This window comes from Macaca thibetana, chromosome 16 (assembly GCF_024542745.1).
Source record: "Macaca thibetana thibetana isolate TM-01 chromosome 16, ASM2454274v1, whole genome shotgun sequence".
Lineage (NCBI taxonomy): Eukaryota > Metazoa > Chordata > Mammalia > Primates > Cercopithecidae > Macaca > Macaca thibetana.
In genome coordinates this window covers 73,753,164-73,777,054 of record NC_065593.1, presented here as the reverse complement: position 1 = coordinate 73,777,054, position 23,891 = coordinate 73,753,164, and the positions used below count along the sequence as shown (strand labels likewise).

Sequence of the window (23,891 nt, the reverse complement as noted above, 5' to 3'; positions counted from 1 at the left end):
TACTAATACTTTCAGTATTACTTGACTAATACTTGACTTCATACCTAAGCAAAACAAATAAAAATAAACCAGAAAAATAACACACATTTTCAAACCCTGGAAGCCTAATTGTGTATTGTTTCTTTGTGATTTCTTACGATTTTTCCCAACCTCCCAGTACACAAATATCCAAAAGCACTCAAGAGATCAAGATGTAATTTAAAATAACTATTAAAACAAGTGAAAAAGTATAATTTTCCTTGAACTTTAATATTTGTTTCAACTAAAAAACATTATCTCAAGTTGCACACTAACCTACTGATTCAATACTTGGGGGCTCAATTCAGTCCGTTTTTATTATCTAAAAGTTACTACTTAATGACTATTTATAAAATATTTTCTGTACACATATTACAGTAGTTTGAAAACAGACTATTATTTTCATACAATGCTGTGTTCTCTTCTCCAAATAGGCATTTAAGGTCTCCCTGACACCAATTTATGACATTTTTGCCATGAAAAAAGCTCAGGTGTTAAATATCTTTCATATCATGCAAGTAGGCATGATTCCAATTAGTCCTGAATGGAAGACAAAATGACAGTTTAATAAGCTTCAATTTGCCAGCTCTTTGAACATTTGATGATATCACCATTTTGCCAATCATTTCTTGCACTTTGGCTTCAACCTCTCTGTCACAAAAAATTACCATAAATATACAAAAGCAGACATCAGCAATGTCTCTTACAGAAACAATTGAGTCAGAAATCCAAAAATGACTTGTCCAAGACATTAAGGAAGAAGAGCTATTCATCCAATACTTTCTCAAGAGATAATTTCTGCCAATATTCCTAGTAATTTCATCGAGGCCTCAGTGAAAAGGAGAAGGAAGAGTAATATGCTAAAAATAACTCAAGGCATATTTCCTTATGTCAATGGAAATGATATTCTGCATGTAGAATAATGCTTTATCTCTGGAGTATTCATTTTAAAAAAGAATTCATCTTAAAAGTTTTTACTTTGAACAAAATAGCTCTAGGATGAAGCTAACATTGCATCAACATAAATTGTTTTTGAGGAGTCTAGAAGAAACACATTTTCTAATTATACCCTTGTATCAGTATGAAAAAATCTCCAGGTTTGAACTTCATAATCTTTGACCTCATTTCTAAGTGGCTTTTATTGGATTCTGTCATGCAAGAGGATCCTCATTCAGGTTCCTTTAGGGAAAAAATACTAACAAACATTGAACTCTGAGAGTTAAAAATTCATTCTATAAATGAATGGATCATATGTAATATTCCAAATTAGTATGTGAATATAACAAATATCCACAGATCATAAACCATTCAGGAAAAAACATACCTTACCACTACTAAATGCAAATTCCTATGCTGTTTTTATCAAGACTGGTAGGCCTCATCGACCCAAAAACTTGGTGGATTCTTTTTTTTTTTTTTGAGACGGAGTCTCACTCTGTCGCCCAGGCTGGAATGCAGTGGCCGGATCTCAGCTCACTACAAGCTCCGCCTCCCGGGTTTACGCCATTCTCCTGCCTCAGCCTCCTGAGTAGCTGGGACTACAGGCACCCGTCACCTCGCCCGGCTAGTTTTTTGTATTTTTTAGTAGAGACAGGGTTTCACCGTGTTAGCCAGGATGGCCTCGATCTCCTGACCTCGTGATCTGCCCGTCTCGGCCTCCCAAAGTGCTGGGATTACAGGCGTGAGCCACCGCGCCCGGCCCGGTGGATTCTTACTCTGGGTACTCCTTCTTATTTCAGTAATAATGTGAAACCAAAAGTGAACCCATTTCAAAAATGTACTCACTCTTCTATTCTACAAATTCTGAAACTTGTTGGAAGAAACTATATTCCAAAGAAAATATTAAGAATTGTATATCTCTTTAGAGCTTAATTTACCTCAAAAGAAAGACATAGTCATGGCTTGTGGCCTTGGAGAAACGGTGAAATTACTGGCTAATACTTGATTTGGATATACATAGTTTGAGTTATGAGTATCAGTATTTTAAATCTAGTAAGGTAGTGACAATCCAAAATTAGGAATATAATGGATTTATGCAGAATAAATAAAATTCAGAGACAATATGCTCATACACTAGCAGGCATATGGAGTAGAGGACTTTGCTATGAGTTCCAGTACACTAACGCTTAGTTACATAACCTTGGGCAATTTATTTGTGCTTTCTGAATCTTTCCTCATTGGTAAAATGAAAATACATATAGTCATCTTCTGACCCAGGTAAGAAGATGAAAACAGAGTTTCCAGATAGGAAATGCCATCCTCATAAGGTATTAAAGGGTCGTATGAGAGAATGCAATGCAAAGGACCCAGCAGAGGGCTTGGCACATGGAAAGCACACCATAAATTGTTGTTGTTGTTGTTGTTGTTGTTGTTGTTGTTGTTGCTGTTGCTACCGCTGCTGTTAAACACATACAAACATTAAAAACTCAGTGTTGTTGGAGGAGCTACTCCTTACTCAAACTGGAATTCAAGCAGCATTACTCAAGCATTATTATGACTTTGGAGCAATATCAAATATGGCAAATCGCTGAAAGAAATGCAAACTGCTATGAGAAGCTCAGCAGGGAAGCAGAGTACCAGTGTCTCTCTCCCATGCCAGGCAAAGATTCCTATATAACCCTGTTCCTTTTTTGCCATGTCCAAGTCTCTCCAAAAATCTAAACTCTTTCTTGGAGGAAACTGTGAGAGAAAGAGCACTAAATTCAGATTAAGAAGACCTGGTTTGCTAGTTCCGTGACCTTAGGCAAGAGATTGTCCTTGAATCATAGGTTTCTTATCTGTAAATGGAATACAGTTGGAGGTGGTGATCTCTTTAGATTACCTAATCTGACTCTACTACTGCTAGATGCTTAGACACCTGATATAACTAAAAGCTTCACGTCTGGCAGAACATATGGTATACAATGACTTGTGGTCTCTTGCAACCCTCCCAGTTCACACCACTGCAGTGATCATATTTTACTCCCTATTTAAAATCTCTTCCATATTTAATTACCTCTTCTTCAAGAACAACTTTAATATTTCTAAAGAAATCCGTTAAATATAATGAGAACAAAAGACAGATTTTTAAAGCAATCATTATTAGTTGACACAAAGTTACTAATTCAAATGGAATACTTTATGTTATTATTTAGAAGGTTTGTCTTTAAAAGAAATGCTCCCTATCTAAAAGTGGACCAAATACCACAGAATGTGGTTTCCATGGTAACTGCCACATTTAAAAAATATGCACAGGACTAAAGATACACTGTATCTTCTACAAATGGATCATTCTTTGAAAAATCATTTTTCTTGCCTCAGCTTGTATTTTTTGCTTTTTAAACAATATAATTTTATCCACGATGAGAAGAAAGTTAAATTATTTGTAACAGTTTAATCACAAGTATATATACACTAGTTTTATGTCTTCAGGATGAAAACAATTATAGAATTTTAGAATTATAATGGAAAAAGAAAGCTGGTGACCTATACAAAATGTAAGCTTTACTTAAAATGGCATTTTCCTATATTTTCTGCTAACTAAATACTTAAGAAATATTATTCTTTCACATATTAATTTGCATAGTAATATATAAATAATGCAAATGTATTATTAAATTCACATGTAATACTAATAGACACAATATTATTGCATACTAATGAAACACGATCTTCACATCAGTGCATCCAAGCCAAAATATGCTGAGAATTTTTGCCCCCACTATTTGGAAAATTCTGTATGACCTGTTTTTGGTGTCAGTAAAACAGTATTTCCCCCGCAGGCTTTTTTAAATGGCCTAGTTATGAAAAACTCTATCAATATTTTGAATATATACAGAAAGTTCCTGGGCTATCTTAAATACAGCACTTAGATAATACGATAAAACTTCATCTAAAGAAAATAGAGAATTGTAATGTGTGGTTTTACCAGGAGCCCACCAAAAATATCTTATTTTCTTTTTACAAAATTAAAGTGAAATGATAACTTTTCCCACCAACCTTCTAATGCCTGATGTTAAACTTTGTACATTGCAGTAAAGCCCACTCAGTACTTAAAACACGCTCTGTCCTCTCTAATACAAATAACTCAGTTCATCAGGGGATGAGTAGCACAGCTTGGTGTGTACACAGCTGGAACACCAGGCCACCACTCTGATGTGACTATGTGTGTCACCAGGGAGATGAGGGGAACAAAAAACAGGGTTACATTAACAGCAACAGCCTCATTAGGCTGGGGGAAAAACAGAGTTTACATAGCTTGGTTTTTCCAAGCAATCACTCCAGTTTGATCCGAAGAAACAAAAATATATACTACCTCAGGACCAAGCAAATGTCATTAATGAATAAAATATCAGAGATGAAGTACTATTTTGGTTATGCAGGTAGGATATGAATCATTTTAATACAGGTGTAAGTATCTTTTACTCTTGGAATGAATTACCATTTGATTTTATAATCTCTTTTTATAGTTTTTCATAATAAATTCAGAGAACAAGAAAATAAGATATAAGAAAGAGATAGTAACACACTTGGAAATTAATATTAGGCATTAACTCCTAAATAATTTCTAATCTCAACTATGTTTGTAATTTCTACTTCCTAAAGACACTTTGTAAGTATCCCTGGCACAGTAGTAAAACAACTACGCTAGAATTTGCTAGGCTGTGACTTAAAATATACTTTCTTATGATTCATAGTATCTACAAAATTGTATTTCTTAAAGCACTTTGTTTTTTGATTTGAGAATAATAATATTCTCAATAAATTAAAATGAAATTTTGGCACATTAAAATAAAATCTGGCAATTACATTTTATGAAAGTACTAAAAAATCTAAAGTTTCCCCACCAGATTTTCTTTCCAACGTTTTAACATATGGAAAATATCATCAGTTATATTGGTCAATGTCCTTTAAATTAAGTCTAATGGCATAAATTTTTCTCAGAACTGAGAACTAGAAAGAAAAGAACCACTATGATTTTTTTCATTACATAATTAGAATTATACAATTCACCATGTTACCCTCTTTGCTGTGGCTTCCAGGCAAGTGCAGAGCTAAAATTTCCACTTAACTGTAATATTTTTTCTTCGGTATAGATTTTCTAATGTGGTTAATATAATTTATTGCTGAATTCTTATTTTCATTTATTTTAAGTGTATGTTTATTATAAAATGCTGCTTTAGATCCTTTTGACAGTAGCTGGCATATAAAAAAAATTAAAATGTTTTCACTAGAAAAATGCTACCAAAGACCAAAAGCCATGTATAACAAGAATGTTCAGACTGTACGTATTGTTACATTCACCTTCAAGTAACCTTTAAAGAATGACAGCCAGTGTTCAAGCCCCTGAATGCAGGCACACACTCAGTTTATAAATGGAGATTTTTCTCTTAGGCCCAAATTTGCAAATGCATGGAAAATCAGGTAATGCAATTGAGATACGATTTTTAAAATTAAAATTGTCCTGTCAATATCTTTCTAGGAAAACTTTTTTCCAAGTAGAAGATAATTACTACAAATTCTGCATTTTGGAATCAGTGATAGGTTCAGCTCTTAATGTGAATCATATGCCAAAATCAAGATAATCTGCCCATTTATTATGTAAAAATTGTTCATATTAGATTTATGATTCTCAGTGTAGGGAATTGAGAAAGGCATTTAGATGCCAATGTTTTGCAAGACCCACTGTACTATATGCAAATGCTAAATTCAATATATTTCTCAGATATGGCTGATGACCTTCTGCAAGGTTGCTGCATTTAATGTGCATGATACTGATGGTGATGCACAATGGTTGCTGGTTACCCCAGGTGCCTGAATGTCCCTACTGCAACAGGTCACGTAGCGGTCCTAAGATGGTGACGCCACCTCTGGGGAGGATCACAAAGGTTCTATGCAACAGTCTCTACAGGAGTCACACACACCACTTACTGTGGCAACAAACGTAAAACATCAAACAACCTCTAAATGGTTCAGGGCCCTAAAAGGACAAGTAAGGGATCAAGGAACCTATGCTCTATTTTTCCTGTAATTCAACAGGATAAACTATAGAAATTCTTTCATTATATTATAGTTCAAAAGCAAAATGAGAATTACATGTAGAACTTTCATGTTAGAAGAAGCTATTATATTTATAAATTTTCTTCATATTAAAATATGATTGAATCAATGAGATCATTCTCCAAACTAATTTCAATAAGAGAGACCTGGTAAATGAGAAATGTTTGACAGTGAGGTTATGAATTTCTACAAGTCTTGATTTCTACTGGTCTGAATGCTTTTTCTTAAACATATGACCTTAGATAGATACCAGATTGAACATCTTGTATGATGGCGGTAAAATTTAGTATGCACATTAGCAAATTTAAGCACCATAATATAATATATCTTGCCATTGAAAATCAAAGTACTATAATAAAAATATAATATACACATAAAATAATTAGCTAACTGAACCAAATAAAATGAGGAGACTAGTTCATTGTCCTTGGTGCATTTCTATATCTTACCATTGCTCTTTAAAACAGAAATTATTAGAATAACAATTAACCTATAATAATTATAAAACATACTCACCAAAAGGAAGTCCCTAGTTGGAATGATTCACCTTAAGGTTGGTAACTATACTTTATAATAATGATTTTCTAATCAGCATACAACGTACTACATATTTGGAAGAAGTCAAAAATAGATTTTAAGGAAACTGTACTCAGTTAAGAATCTGGTGGAAGGGAAGCAGCAAACAAAGCCATAGATTTCAAAATAGATATTTCACTGGTCCTCTTTTGGTTAAGTATTTCAAATAGTCCTTTTTACAAAATGGCCTCCATTGCTAAGCTAGAATAGCCACACATTAACTGAAAATCAAATCTCTCTGGAATTAAAATTTAAAAAATTATACAATCTAATATTTAATATGTCTGTTCTGCATCAAACTACAACACAGTGATTTGAAAAAGATCTTCTATTTTGAAAATTATATGCCTACTTTGTTTTCTTGAAATTTGTGAATGAATTTAGAACTTAAAAGGTATTATACATTACATTATTTAGACCACAACCATGAAGAGATAGATTTTGAAAATTTAAGACTTACCTGAAGGAAACTTTGAATTAATATCCTCAATAAATAACCAAAGATAAATACAAATTATGAGTATTTTAGTACACATGATAAGATTTTTTTAAATATAGCTCATTGCTAAAAGTTTTAGAAATTGTATTCTCTAAGAACGACTAAGTACAACATACACAAAATTATTTTCCTTTTGAGCAAGAATGCATTTAGCCTGTTTCCATTGCTTACTGGCATTCCCTTGACAGCAATTCCAATTAGTAAAACGTTCCAAGAAAGACACGAAATATGAGAAATATAATCTTAAACTACAGCATTTGAGGAGGTCATATAGTCCTCATACTTAATGTTTCAATAGGAAGAAATTCAATTAATAGCCTCATTGTACTATCCCTGTGGCTTTATTATACGTAATAGTACTAAAATTTCCCTTTTGTTATGATTGGATGAACCGCACCCTATATGGCAGATACGACTCATGCAAAATCACAAAGGTTCCCTCTAAATTTGGCCTCCACTTGTATCGGCTTCCCATAACAGCCCCCAAATAATAGGAAGTTATGTAAATTAGTGTATTTTATTTTATCCATTATACAATTATACCACGCAAACAAATCCTACACTGACTCAGAACCCATATCTCTTGCCATGGGAAAACAATGGTAAGGTTTAACATCATATTTGAAAGAGAATATGAACTAGAAAATATTCCTAACAAATTGAGTCAAAACACCAGCATATATTTCATAAAGGCTCTAATGAGGTTGGTGGCAAAATATAATACACGATGATTTAACAGGAACCACCTGAGTATTCTGGTACCATGGGCACTACAATGACTACCTTTTTAGGCAGCAAACCACCGTAAAACAAGTTGAAAATAATTGTACTGTAAATGTATATCATTGACAACAAAACCTGTGCTGAGTATATTCATATTGCATCAGTTATTCTCTGAAGATAGAAGACAACTCAAGGTCAAGTGAAAAATAACCAATAACTCCTATTCTTTGCCTTACCACCTCCCGCTGTCCACTCAAAAAAATTAACATCTTACTTAATTAGTAGTGTGTTTATGTTTAGATAATTATAGAATTGTTGAAAGACATAATATAACAGAAGGTTTGTTTTGTTTGAAAATTATATTATTTGGGGAGGAAGGATAACTAGAGGAAGAAGCTTGTGTGGTGTGGTTAGCATGGTTAGATTTCAATGGGAAAAGGGGTATTTAGACCTAGTATACAATATGTTTTTATTAGAAAAGAACATTATCTTTTTATTGTTATCAATTGCTCTTAAATTTTTCTTTAATACAATTTCACAGCAATCTCAAGAGGATACACTAAAGGCCCTTGATTATATATATTCTAAAGAATGTATTGTATCACAAAGATACACATCCAATAAGATTTCTTTTTTCATCTGAAATTTATAAAGATAATTTTCCATGCTGACAGTGCACATTTCATCCACAAGTTTGAGGAGTCAAATGCTACCACAGCTGGGGGTTATTCTGCCAAATGGCTTCCAACAGGGACTACAGAGATGTGGGCTAGGAGGCATGTGTGTGTGCAGGAAAAAGCAACAGACCTGATGGGAAATAGCCCTTCTCTGGAGTCATTTTTATCAATTACCATCTGAGTGATCTAATCAAATATAGTCTAATGAAAACAGCAACACTAGGAAGGAAAAGCAAATATTAAAACAGCTGCTTGATTACCTACAGAGATTAAAACAAAAAGCAAGGAGTGAGGCTGATATATTTCATAGGGATTTGCTAAGGCTGAAGGGAGGGGTAAGGGGCAGATACCTAAAAAAAAATCCATCATGAAAGGAACTGAGACAAGATTATAAAAAAGGGGGCCAAGTTATAGCGCGCCATGGGATTTTTAATCTGGCTACCTGTGGTTTCTGTAGTTAAGGCTTTATTCATCCCAAAACGGGGGGGTTGGGAGGAGAAAAACAAAAAAAAATCACATTTATATGTCAGTTTTGCAAATGATCAAACAGCGTGCATCAACAAGAATAAGAAGAAAACATTAAACGCTGATGACTTTTTAAAAACAGATACCCGTTTCATCAAATATTATTGATAATTACCTGTGCATCTCGTTTCTTGAACTCCTGAATTTGATCTTCGTGCTCCATATTGGCAGCGCGAAGCTGTTTTTCCAGGTTTTCAATTTCCCGTTCATGGTCTCGGACTAGGCTATCCTTCTCTGCGTTATGCTGCTGTAATAGGTGCGTCTTCTCCTGTTCATGCTCCAGCTTCAGCTCTACTATCTGATTGGACAATGAGGAGGACAGTTCATCAACAGAACATCCTTGTCGTCATGACAACTCATGTACAGCTTAATTTTTCTCTAATTTGTCCAAGTTGAAAATTTTTATTTTTGCATCATTATTACCTCACCCTTGAAATACTCTCATTTGTTGGGGTGGTGGTTATACAAACCTCCTAATCAAAATAGTTGGGCATATTCAGTAAATCCTTCTGCAATCTGTTGACACAAATGTCTGAATATTGAAAAAAATTATCTCGAATGCTAGTCACTTCCTCCCCAAGAATTCGGGTATTACTGATCAGCAATGGTTATAAATGGTTAATAGTCAGTACGCTTTGCTTTTTGCTTAAATATACACATGTAAAAAGCAGCAATTAAATCGATCAGCTTTCTTCATGATTTACAAATAAAAGATCGGATCTAAATACGCATCTGGATTCTTGTATATACAGTTGTCTTTTAAAAAATAAAATGATAAATTTCAAAGCTCCATTATCTCGTTGTCAGCTACGGTATACCAACATAAACAGATGTTATGTGTTCCAGAAGGGCACCTGCTGTGCTGCAAGCTTGCGCCATGATTTCATAAAGAGCATTCTATTCTCAGGATCCTTTCCCAGTCCACTCCACACTGGAGACTGTGACCTTGGCCAGTCTTAGCCTCTCCCTGCTAGACTGAATGGCAGCCCGAGACCAAGGGCCTGGTTGCCGCAGCTTTGATACTAATCCTCCCAGACTGTGCACAATGGCACCCTACCTGGCCTGCAAACTATAGCCAGCCAGGCTGTCTTTGAAGCAGGTGATGAATAGGGGACGGCAGGAAGCCAGCTTCCCCAGTGAACTCCAGGCCACACAGCTGCTAAGAACAGTCACTTGGATTTTTCTTCAGTTTTGGTGGATTTCAGGGGGAAAAACTGCTGTTATCTAGAATATGTTGTGTTATTTTCGGCGTGAGAATCCATGTTCAAAAAAGCTAACAGTAGGAGCCTGCTCCAAATCGATCTTGTTTCTTGCAATGAATCACCAGACTACCTTATCTTAAAGCTATAGCATTCATTTCTCCAGGCATGCACACTGCACTAAATTTCAGAAGTTTTCTTTTTTAACTTTGAAATTCTTATCTGCTTATGACAAATCAAGAATCAAAACACAAACGAAATTTGCTTTAAAACATGGGTTTCAAAATGTTTTCTTAATGTGATTAAAGAGGAGCTGGTACCATTCCTTCTGAAACTATTCCAAACAACAGAAAAAGTGGGACTCCTCCGTAATTCATTTTATGAGGCCAGCATCATCCTGATACCAAAACCCAGCAGAGACACAACAAAAAAAGAAAATTTCAGGCCATTATCCCTGATGAACATCGATGCAAAAATCCTCAATAAAATACTGGCAAACCAAATAGAGCAGCACATCAAAAAGCTTATCCACCACGACCAAGTCGGCTTCATCCCCGGGATGCAAGGCTGGTTCAACATACACAAATCAATAAACGTAATCCATCATATAAACAGAACCAATCACAAAATACACATGATTATCTCAATAGATGCAGAAAAGGTCTTTGATAAAATTCAACATCCCTTCATGCTAAAAACTCTCAATAAACTAGGTATTGATGGAATGTATCTCAAAATAGTAAGAGCTATTTATGACAAACCCACAGCCAATATCATACTGAATGGGCAAAAGCTGGAAGTATTCCCTTTGAAAACCAGAACAAGACTCTCACTACTCCTATTCAATATGGTATTGGAAGTTCTGGCCAGGGCAATCAGGCAAGAGAAAGAAATAAAGGGATTCAAATAGAAAGAGAGAAAGTCACATTGTCTCTGTTTGCAGATGACATGACTGTATATTTGGAAAACCCCATTGTCTCAGTCCAAAATCTCCTTAAGCTGATAAGCAACTTCAGCAAAGTCTCAGCATACAAAATCAATATGCAAAAATCACAAGCATTCCTACATACCAATAATAGACAAACAGAGAGCCAAATCATGAGTGAATTCCCATTCACAATTGCTACAAAGAGAATAAAATACCTAGGAATACAACTTACAAGGGATGTGAAATACCTCCTCAAGGAGAACTACAAACCAGTGCTCAAGGAAATCAGAGAGAACACAAACAAATGGAAAAACATTCCATGCTCATGTATAGGAAGAATCAATATCGAGAAAATGGTCATACTGCCCAAAGTAATTTATAGATTCAATGCTATCCCCATCAAGCTACCATTGTCTTTCTTCACAGAATTACAAAAAACTAATTTAAATTTCATATGGAACCAAAAAAGAGTATATAGCCAAGATAATCCTGAGCAAAAAAAAAAAAAAAAACAAAGCTGGAGGCATCATGCTATCTGACTTCAAACTATACTACAAGGCTACAGTAACCAGAACAGCAAGGTACTGGTACCAAAACAGATATATAGACCAATGCAACAGAACAGAGGCCTCAGAAATAATGCCACACATCTACAACCATCTAATCTTTGACAAACCTGACAAAAACAAGCAATGGGGAAAGGATTCCCTATTTAATAAACGATGCTGGGAAAACTGGCTAGCCATATGCAGAAAAATGAAACTGGACCCCTTCCTTACACCTTATACAAAAATTAACTCAAGATGGATTAAAGACTTAAACGTAAGACCTAAAACCATAAAAATCCTAGAAGAAAACCTAGGCAATACCATTCAGGACAGAGGCATGGGCAAAGACTTCATGACTAAAACACCAAAAGCAACGGCAACAAAAGTCAAAATTGACAAATAGGATCTAATTAAACCAAAGAGCTTCCACGCAGCAAAAGAAACTATCATCAGAGTGAACAGGCAACATACAGAATGAGAGAAAAGTTTTGCAATCTATCCATCTGACAAAGAGTTAATATCCAGAATCTACAAAGAACTTAGACAAATTTACAAGAAAAAAAAACCCCATTAAATAGTGGATGAAAGATATGAACAGACACTTCTCAAAAGAATACATGTATACAGACAACAAACATATGAAAAAAAACTCATGATCACTAGTCATTAGAGAAATGCAATCAAAACCACAATGAGATACCATCTCACACCAGTTAGAATGGCGATCACAAAAAGTTAGGAAACAACAGATGCTGGAGAGGATGTGGAGAAACAGGAACACTTTTACACTGTTGGTAGGAATGTAAATTAGTTCAACCATGGTGGAAGACAGTGTGGCAATTCCTCAAGGATCTAGAATCAGAAATACCATTTGACCCACAATCCCATTACTGGGCATATACCCAAAGGATTTTAAATCATTCTACTATAAAGACACATGCATGGCTGGGTGCAGTGGCTCATGCTTGTAATCCCAGCACTTTGGGAGGCTGAGGCGGGTGGATCATGAGATCAAGAGATCGAGACCATCTGGCTAACATGGTGAAATCCCATCTCTACAAAAAATACAAAAACAAAAACAAAATTAGCCGAGCGTAGTGGTGGGTGCCTGTAGTCCCAGCTACTCAGGAGGCTGAGGTGGGAGAATGGCGTGAACCCGGGAGGGGGAGCTTGCAGTGAGCTGAGATTGTGCCACTGCACTCCAGCCTGGATGATGGAGCGAGACTCCATCTCAAAAAAAAAAAAGACACATGCACATGTGTGTTTATTGCAGCACTATTCACAATAGCAAAGACTTGGAACTAACTCAAATGCCAACCAATGATAGACTAGATAAAGAAAATGTGGCACATATACACCACACTATGCAGCCATAAAAAATGACGAGTTCATGTCCTTTGCACAAACATGGATGAAGCTGGAAACCATCATTCTCAGCAAATTAACACAGGAACAGAAAACCAAACACCCCATGTCCTCACTCATAAGTGGGAGCTGAACAATGAGAACACATGGACACAGGGAGGGGAACATCACACACCGAGGCCTGTTGGGGGGTCGGGGGCTAGGGAAGGGATTGCATTAGGAGAAATACCTAATGTAGGTGACGGGTTGATGGGTGCAGCAAACCACCATGGCACATGTATACCTATGTAACAAACCTGCACATTCTGCACACGTATCCCAGAACTTAAAGTATAATAATAAAAAAAAGAGTTGGAAAAACTTATTAAGGAGTTCCCTGTAATAAAAGAGGGAAGGCTTCAAGTTCCACAATCCAAAAGCACTGAGCTATGAGACAGATAACAACACCAGGTATGTGCCCACCGTATTTAACAAAACATAAATGTATTGTTATTTAGAAGAAGAAAAGTATGCAAACTCTTCAACATATACACTTATAACAATAAAATAATGTATGAATAATAAGGCAAAATGTGTTTTGCATCTCAGAACGGTGAAGTGTTATAGTGATTTATATTTATTTAAAATTTAGGGGTTTTCCCCATATTATTCTACTATTGGCAATATTCAGAAAAAATAGTATAAACATTTTCTCCTAATAGATACTACAACGAGTAAGAAAGTTTTCTTTATTTAAAATAAATGTATATGCTTTGTTCTGTGTCTCACACAACTATGTTAATCCCAACAAAAGAGATATTTCAAATTGTATTGCTGTTATGACATTTTGCTCAGGAAGCTGAGTGAATGAATAACTGAGCTGGAATATTTTTAGTTCTTGGACACGTTATTTCTACTCAGTGTTACACCACCAAGGATCATTATAATAAAATTATACACTTGAATCAAAATCATTTAAGTATGTAACACACTGAAGGGAAATGGGAGGTAGAAAGTTCTACTGAGATCTTCTTCAAAGCCTCAGAAATATTGGAAGAAGGAATGTGACTTAAAACTGATTAAAAGCAAAATATTTTATAATATTCTAGAATAAGAAAAGTAACCAAATGAGCTATAATTGGGGCAAAAGACTTGCAGAATTTTCTCCCAACAGAAAACACATGACTAGAACTAGCTGTGAGACCATTAGTAATGATACCTCCTTGTTCTGGTCTCTAGTATTAATGCACTTTCACAGTAACTTTCTAAACAGAGACATTTGAAGTTTCTTATAGACTCATGAATGATCATTCCCATGTTCAAATTTCACTTTACTCATTTTTAAAAATCAGGAAAAAAATGAAATAGTGATCATCACATTTCAAGCCTAAACATAAATAGTCATAAATGATTATTAGTTTGATATTTTGCCAGGGCCTATTGCTCAGTGATTCTACTTAATGAACAAATCTCAAGGTTGCCAAAGCCTTTTAAATATCATTCGCTTTTACCTCTCCTGCTTGAGTGGAGAATAATTTTCAATTTAAAGTGCAATAGCTCAGGCTTCTCTGCTAAGTGCAACACTATGTGGGTAACTTCTGGATGTCATGAGCCCTTTCTGGTCTTTTCCTAGGCTTCCGCACTGTCAGCATCTTCTGGCAGGGGTGTCTTCTCCAGATAAATGGTAGAGTCCAGAGGAGAAACCCTAATGTTGGGGGAATATCTTGACAATGGTATTCGTAACTGCAAAGGACATCTTCAAGGTAGATCTGTAAATAAAACGTTTTACTGGTGCCTAACCCCATCCGTGTAAATAAATGTTAAAGAGTCATTTGGACTTTCCATTTGTCCTTTTCTTGTGGACACATCTCAAAGGTGAACACAAAATAGCACATCTTCTTCGTGGTGGACTAGTAGATACTTTGGTTGACCAACAGTAATGTCTAATGGAGTTAATGATGACCAGGAGGTGGTAAATTCTGGACATTGTAGAGGACATAAAAGCAGACAGAACCCACAAAATGAGTATTAAATGGTTAATAAGCCTTCTAAGTTAAGGGGTGTGGGGTATCCAGACCCATAATACATGCTACAAGGGAGAACTGGAGGCACCATGATCGAGGACCCTGTTTAATTAAGGTTGGCTAAGGAGTTCCCTGTAATAAAAGAGGGAAGGCTTCAAGTTCTACAATCCAAAAGCACTGAGCTATGAGACAGATAACAACACCAGGTATGTGCCCACCGTAAACATATTAAAGCAGACTGGCATGTCTTCCAGGGACAATGGTAGTGTCAGCCCTCACTTGCAAGCACCTGGTGGCAACTGATAGTCCTCCGAGATGCTAGGGTTGACAGCTTGTGGTTGGGGTTCATCGCCTAGAAAATACTGGGTTGACTTGTAGGAAATTGTCATTTTTGTAGGTCAAAACAGGAGATGAAAAAGGGGCCGGATGCAGTGATTTACACCTGTAATCCGAGCACTTTGGGAGGCCGAGGTGGGCAGATCATCTGAGGTCAGAAGTCTGAGACCAGCCTGGACAACATGGAGAAACCCTGTCTCTACTACAAATACAAAATTAGCTGGACGTGGTGGCGCATGCCTGCAATCCCAGCTACTCTGGAGGCTGAAGTAGGAAAATCGCTTGAACCCGGGAGGTGGAGGTTGCAGTGAGCTGAGATTGCGCCATTGCACTCCAGCCTAGGCAACAAGAGTAAAACTCTGTCTCAAAAAAAAAAAAGAAAAAGAAGAAGGGTCCTGCTCCACCCACTATGCTACTCCATAATACAGGCTGAACTTGAAATTCAAGAGTAAAGTTTTCCAGTTCTGAAGTCCCTAAAAGCATCAGCCTCCATTTTAGAACAGACGAAATCCTTCTACAGCTTGATGATGATGTCTTCATTCCAACTGAACTTTCATGTAAGCGCCTAAGGGCAAGAGCACATTCTAGGTCCCAAGAAAGACCAAGATGGAGCCACTGGACATCCAAGTCCCGAGGGATCTTGGGATATATAGTTTAAGTCCTGGTAACTGTTTTACAGTGAAATTAGTGCTAGCAAATACGGCCTGAACCACTTTAATAATCATTTAAAGAAACAGAAAAGGAAATGGAAAAAGTCATTTCTTCTCAATATACAATATGTAGAAGACTAATACATCCCAATAACATAACTTAATGTGAGGAACACCAGCGCTAGAAACATAAATTATAGAAGGATGCACCCTAACACATTGAAAAGCGGAAATGATGGTATAAAATACTAACCAAAATAATCTTGAAAGTAATCAAATTACAAACTCTATATTCTACATAGCCCTGGTGTAAAAATGGGTTAAAACTAGAGAAAGTAGGGAGAGTGGTTCTCCATATTCTCTGGCTAGAAAAGGAGGAAGAGAGGCAGTCACAGTTAGATGCCCTGGGGTTATATCTGTCCTACAACTCAACAATAATTGCTCTCCCTTAAGTGAATAGAAATATGGAAGTTTAAGAATTTGGAGGGACTTAGAGGCTAGCTAGTACAATGTTAATCTTAATCTAAAAACCTTCCCTATAAAACCATGATGGTTGGTCATTCAGCTGCTGCTGGAATGACTTTACCAACAGGAGAATAACTGTATTCCAAGAGAAACCGATGCCTCATACTGAACATACTTGGCACTGAAACTTCTGGGTAAAGATAATAGGGAAAACTGAAAATTGTGAAAAGAACAAAAACAAATGTTTAATACAGAACATGAGAACATTCACTGGCAGTGAACAACCAAGGAAAGAAGAATAATAACTTGGCCACAAATTTCAAAAGGAGGTAGTCAAGGAAAGAAAGAGAAGATTCTGACATGGTTTGATGAGACATACTCTTTTGTCCCTATACCCTAGAAATAGAACTGGTAAGTTGAAATTATGCTGAGGATTATTTTCCAGTATCCCAGTTTTAGAGAAAAATGAACTGAAGATGTATCATTCAGTTGATACTTTCCCTTCTGCCTGGGTGGAAGATAAGGAGGACAATTTCAATGGAGTAAAAATGGCTACAGGAGAGAGATAAATAAAGTTAGAAAAGTAGGAAACTTGGGCTGATTCTCTCTGATAGAACATAAGATTTAGAGTTCACATAAAAAATAAAACACTCTCTAATACATAGGAAAACCCCAGTGTAAGACATTAATAAATTGATAAAAGACAGAGCCAGTATCAGTTTCTCTAACAGAAGTTGTTCAGAACTGCAACTAAGCTCTTTTTCTCCATCCCTATCATGATCTCACAAAAAAAGTAAACGCAATGAAATACCTGTGCCTTCATACTGAAATTCAGAGGAGGACAGACAGGCTGAAAAGTAGTCAAAGAGAATTCATGAATATTATATCAGTCCATTTAACAGATTTGGACACAGGTGCCCACGTTAAGCCCAAGCAAGATGAGGGAGAAAAGTATGAAAACTAGAGAAACATCAATTACATTAGGAGAAAGGTGAACTTAGCGACAAAGAAGAGGAAAAGAAGAAAGTAAGGAAGAGGCCCATCGTTAAAAACCAGAAACAATTATAAGAGAACTTAATAAGAACATGAGTGTAATGAAAGAATAATGCAAGGATAACAAGATAAAACAACAGAATTAACTAAGGACCCAAATAACTCCATCACAAAATTGATTCTAAATCAGAAACAATGAGCTGAATAAACATGGTGAAAAATCAAATCGTTGACATAGATAAAGGCTTGAGGTAATCATAATAAAGGTCCAGGAAAAAGACAAAGAGAAGCTAAAGTAGAAAGAAAACGTGAAAAGAAAATCCATGTAAACACAGACTATGGTATCCGAAAATTTCCCTAAAATGAATGAAGAGATGAATGTGTATATCAAAAAGACACACTGTAGACCAAGAAAAATAGATTCCAATTGAGGAAAAGAAACATGAAAAAAAACTCAAGGACTATAGTCCCCAAACCACTCTTGAAAAAAAAATAAAATAAATTAAAAAAATTGGGGATAAATTTCAAGCAAGAGATGACCAGAGAACCTGTTTTAAGACCAATGTTTGCACCAAAAGGCAATGGATGATGTGTACAAAGTGTCAGGGGAAAAAAGGATGATGTGTACAAAGTGTCAGGGGAAAAAAGAATGATCAAAACATTTTATGCCCAGCTAAGATATCCTTCACAAATAAGAGAACACATAGTGATGCTCAAGCATGCAAAAACGCAGTGAATACAACTCTAAGCCCTTCTTGGAAAAGCTACTTGATGAAATCTCAGTAAGTCAATAATAGACCAAAATAAGAACTCAGGTATGAAGTTGTGCAAAAATCCTGGTGGTGAGCACATAATTGATTTAAATAAAAAGCTAAGTGTATGTAACTGTGAGAATTATGGTTATGGAACAAAATATAAATGTTATAAACTTCAACAATGTATGAATAATACTATGGTTGACAAAATAGACTGATATAAGTAGGTGGAAGGAAGTATAGGCAGTTTAATTTTTCTCCAAATAAGGAGTAACTAATGCCTTCAAAATTGAACCACAAAATTTAAAAATTACTCTAACTTCAATGTATTTTTAATTTCTAACATTCTAAGAAATAATCTCTTATGTGGTTAAAAAAAATGTTTTCCTAAATTTTAGAAATATTTCCATTTCCACTGGGCACAGTGGCTCACTCCTGTTATCTCAGCACTTTGGGAGGCCAGGTGAGATGATCACTTGAGCCCAGGAGTTTGAGACCAGTCTAGGCAATGTACCAAGACCCTATCTCTATAAAAAATAAATAAAAAAGAAAAAATGAGAGAAATCTTTCCATTTCCCTTGTTTCTTCAAATAATTTCACATGTAATTTAATATTTTAATTAAAAGTGGCAAATGTAGCATGGTCCTGTTTCTAGAAAATTGTTTTTGTCTATATATCTACTTATTCTTCTATTTATCAATCTCTCATAGAAATTTCTAGAATAATGCTCACCTAAGATTAATAGCAGTTGTTTCTGGAAGGTAAGATTTGGGTAAAATTTTTGCTTTCTTCTTTGTGTGCAGGACCACGTCAAATGCCAGCAGCTCCCTTCGGGGGCAATATTTACTTCTGGTGGCAGTGCAAGACTCTTAAACAAGGGATGTGGTTTCTCTTATAACAAATGGGTTCTGGGTCTGTGAACCGACTCAGATCTGGGAAACTTGGTAGAGGACTATGATTTTCCACCCTAAGTGGAAAACTGTTTTATTTTCACTCACCAGTTCTGGACGTTTTTCTTGATGTTGTACAAGCCAAGTAGTATTCTCACTGGCTCTCTATCTTATCTCTCAGAACCCAGCTCATTATCACCACAGATCCCTGCAGGGCAAGACACCTGAAGGGCCTGTCTAGCCTTACTGTCCAGTACTAATCACGTCTACCTTCCATCTGATATCCAAGTGCCCACATAGTGCCTGCCATTTTGGAACCCAACTTTCCTGTTGAAAGTCGGCAGCTCAGTTCCATAGCGCATCTCCTACCGTTAGCCCCAGAATACAGAGGAAACCACCATGGAGCTGGCTCAGTGCTATCAGTGCCCCTCCCACCAGTGCACCTTAGCACCCTAGTAAAGGCCATATCCTCTAGGCCCTCTCATGCACTGGCTTCTCTAGCGTAAAGCAACAAAACCACTCTCATATTCTCACTTTTCTGATACTTTGACCCTTCCCCCATAGTAAGCCAAGGCAGTTCTGTCGTGACTGAAGTAGCAGGAAAGTAAGTAGCAGAAAAGACTACTGCCTAGTAAAAATCACAAACAATTATCAACATGCCACATTTAAAAAAAACAAAGATGAAAGACAGTTCAAACATTGTAAACTCTATCCAAAATTATATTGATCATCAGATTAACTGTTCAAGGGACACGTTGCTTTAAAGTGTTAGCATTAATAGACAGAGATTTTTCTACAGGGCTTGCCAGGTAACACTTTCCTCTCATGTTCTACTCAAGGGCTCTCTGTGGAAAACCTTTGCTTCTTGGTTGTAAAATTTAGTACTAGTTTTATTAGGTTGGTGCAAAAGTAACTGTGGAAGTAATTGTTGTGTTTGCCATTACTTTCATGGCAAAATCCGCAATTACTTTTGCACCAACATAATATGTAGGTCATTAGACTCATGATGTTAAGATGCATACTAAGAAACAGGCAACAGGTACATCAGGCCCTGGTATTTTTCATGTAATGAGATATATATTTAACATCATCAGGTTATGTCTCTGAACAGTTTGCATCTGCAAAATTGCACACTTGAAATGTCAAAATAAGTTACTAAATTTGTTAGAGCTGCAGACATTTTGTGCTAATGGGGCAGAGTCTACCATAAAGGCAGTAGTTTCACTAGACTGATTTCATATCCTCACTAAAAGATGTTGGAATCTTTCTTTTTAGTCGCAGTTATATGATATAAAACATGCTATTGGATACTTCACTATATGAGAAAGACTCCCTTAAAGATAAAACTAAGGACATATACAATCTTCTCTGAGTCTCTGGAGTCAGAGTAAAACTACATTTTAGCACAGAAAATACTACAATCTGGTCTGACTTTCTGAACACTTTAATAGAAATAGGCACAAAAAAATTGTAAAAAGCAGGCAGTGTGTCAAGAACAGAAATAGAATGTGTCATTTGGGGATGGCCATGTGGCTCCCAGATTAGTATTTGCTACAACAAAAAGGGCCATCCATGAAATCTGTCAATCAACAGTTCAGTTTAGGTATGGAAGTTGTCCTTATTTAAAAGTTTAATGTTGCTGTGATAACCGCTGTTAGAGATGGCACCAGGGCCTGCCAGCATACACTGCTTCTTCATTCCTTTTCCTCTCCAGCCAACCATCAACAGCCAGGACTACTGCCTGCTGAAGCTCCCGAAGCTCATGATACAGGGCAAGCAGAAGGCTGGAAGCACAGCTGTGATGAGCAAGCTGATAGATGAAGCAAGGCTGGAAGCAGGCGCTATCTCCTGCAGTTATCTTCCCATTTAACACTTCAAAACACTTCTCTGGCACCTGTAGGTGATGAGTGACAATCACCCTGAGCTTTTAAAACTTTTTGAAAAATGAGCTATTACTTTCTGTGTTTTTATCTGCCAGATCTCAGTTGAAACTCGGGAGGAACCCAGATAGTCAAATGCTTCAAAAGGAGTTTTTGTTTTCATGGTTTAATAATGGACAACTTAAGCCACACAAATTGAGAAAAGCAACTAAAAATAATTAACATTAATTAACTAATTAACTAAATTAATGAACTCCATATAGGAGTTCAAAATTTTTAGGAAAAAAAGTCTTAACTGTATATTTTAATTCATTTTACTTTATGTGTTTCTCTAAAACACATTCAGTTCTCGATGAAATGTCCATGTATTAATCTAGTATGTCACTGCTTTTGAATGAACATGAAATATAAAAATCATATAAGTTTGCCAGTTAGAGTTCATAATTTAGAAGGACGAATAGGTCAACCGGGTTGTAAACTCCTCCAATATATAGCACTATGTCTTTACTTTCTTTTTACCTTCCTTATCTTGCCTACCACAATGCTTTGTAAATTATTTATCAGTTTGAATGAAACAAGGTAGCATTCGAAAAACAGAATTACAAGTAGGCAGAGACAGCTGCTTCATCTTCCCCATCACCAAATTGGCTGGTCCACCTGCAAAGACCCTGCCTTACCTACGGCTTGGACGCATGGCTGGCCTTGCAGCTACCTAAGGCGAGTTCCTTCATCTGTACACTGGACTCCATTCTTTCTTGCCAAATTAAGCATGTTGCTCTTGAAATTATCCCACCACTCTCTGCATCATCAATATTTCCTTCTCCAGTGGATCAGTCTCATCAACAAGCAAACATGTCTTTAGTGTATCTCATTTTTAAAAAACTTTCCCTTGACCCCATATGTCCCTCTAGATACCACCCATTTCTCTGCTCCCTTTTCTTTCAAAATTCCTCAAAATGGCTGCTCACAACCCATTGTCTGTCCACCCACATAATTCAGGCTTTGGTTCCCACATTCTACCGAAACCAGTGTTGTTGAGGTGGCTGAAGACCTCGCCATCCAGCGGTCAGTTCTCAGTCCCCATCTAACGTCCCTTCTTGGCAACACCTGAAACAAGTGGTTACTCACTTCCTCCTTCCTGAAACACTGCACACGGCTTATGGGAAATCCCACCCTCTTAGACTTTCCTTTTACCTCACTGGTTGTTCCTTCTCAGTCTCTTTTGCTGCTTCCTCCACCTCTTCCTCATATGTAAGTGTCAGCAGCCCCTAGACTCAGTCCTGGAAGTTCCCTTCTCTTCTCTCTACTCATGTCTCAGTGTCTGTCACCACCATCCACCTGGCTGCTCAGCTGGAAAACTTCTAGGTCACATTTTAGCCCCCTCTTTACCTTACATTCTATTTCACATCCATTGACAAGTCCTGCCTGCAAAACAGATCCCAAATCTGACGACTCGCCATCTCCCCCACCATTCCCACCCTAGTCCCAGCCCGGGTAACCTCTAACCAGCCCACTGCAATCATCCTCTAACTAGGTCCCCTGCTTCCTCTCCTGCCTCCATTATAATCAAAGCTCCACACAGCAGCTGGAGAGATCTTTCAAAAATGCAAACCAGGCCGGGTGCAGTGACTCATGCCTATAATCCCAGCACTTTGGAAGGCTGAGGTGGGTGGATCACGAGGTCAGGAGTTTGAGACCAGCCTGGCCAACATAGTGAAACCATGTCTCTACTAAAAATACAATAAAAAATTAGCCAGACGTGGTGGCAGGCACCTGTAGTCTCAGCTACTTGGGAGGCTGAAGCAAGAGAATCACTTGAACCCAGGAGGTGGAGGCTGCAGCGAGCTGAGATCATGCCACTGCACTCCAGCCTGGGTGACAGAGTGAGACTCCACCTCAAAAAAAAAAAAAAAAAAAAAATGCAAACCAGATCTTGCTCAAATGCTCCAATGGCTTCTCAACACACTCAGAATAAAATCCAATCTCCCACCACAATCCATAGGATGTGATAAAATCTACCCTGTACTGTACTTTGGCTCCTACCACTCTCTTCCAGGTTCACTCCATTCCAGCTACAAACTAACCCATCTCTCATGGCTGTTGCAACTGCTCTTCCCTCTGCCTGAAATGTTCTTTCCTTACCTCAGGTTTTTGTACGGCTTCCTCCTTTACTTCATCCAGGTCTTAATTTGAATATCATTTCAGTAGAGTCCTTCACTAACAATCTTAACTACAATAACACCTTGTATAAAATAATAACCATTTATAAAGTAGCCCTTTCACTCACACTTTAGCTTGCTTTATTTTTCTTCAAAACAGTTATTATTACCTCACCCTACCTTAAATTTTGTTTTGAAAAAGATGTGCGTGCGTGCGTGTGTGTGTGTGTGTGTGTGTGTGTGTGTGTGTATGGTAGTAGTGGTGGTTGGTAGTGATAGCGGGTAGGGTAGTGTTTTTCTCCATCATCATAAGGGTAAAGACTCTATATTTTGTTCACTGTTATATCCTAAGCACTTGTGTTTAGCACAAAGTAGTCACTCAATAAACATGTGTTAAATAATGAATGATTGAGAAGGCATTAGTTCTACTTTATATTTTAAATGTACTTAAAGAAGGTACTACTTTATATTTTAAATGTACTTAAATAATGAGTTAGTCCATATAACTATCCAGGAAAACTTTTTCTTTTTTTTTTTTTTTTTTGAATGGGGTCTTGCTCTGTCACCCAGGCTGGATGGAGTGCAGTGGTGCTATCAAAGCTCACTGTAACGTTGAACTCCCAGGCTCAAACAACTCTGGAACCTTAGCCTCTAAAATAGCTT

At 36.8% G+C, this 23,891-nt stretch overlaps 1 protein-coding gene across 15 annotated transcripts in view; it reads right to left on the bottom strand.

Moving 5' to 3' along the window:
- The window catches only part of CEP112 (centrosomal protein 112), a 537,631-nt gene that overhangs the window by 267,644 nt on the left and 246,096 nt on the right, over window positions 1-23,891 (bottom strand). For all 15 annotated transcript variants that reach the window (XM_050762401.1, XM_050762392.1, XM_050762393.1 and 12 more), the window contains one exon: window positions 9,173-9,355. In XM_050762401.1, coding sequence (XP_050618358.1) covers window positions 9,173-9,355 — 183 coding nt within the window. The remainder of the gene's footprint in view (window positions 1-9,172; window positions 9,356-23,891) is intronic.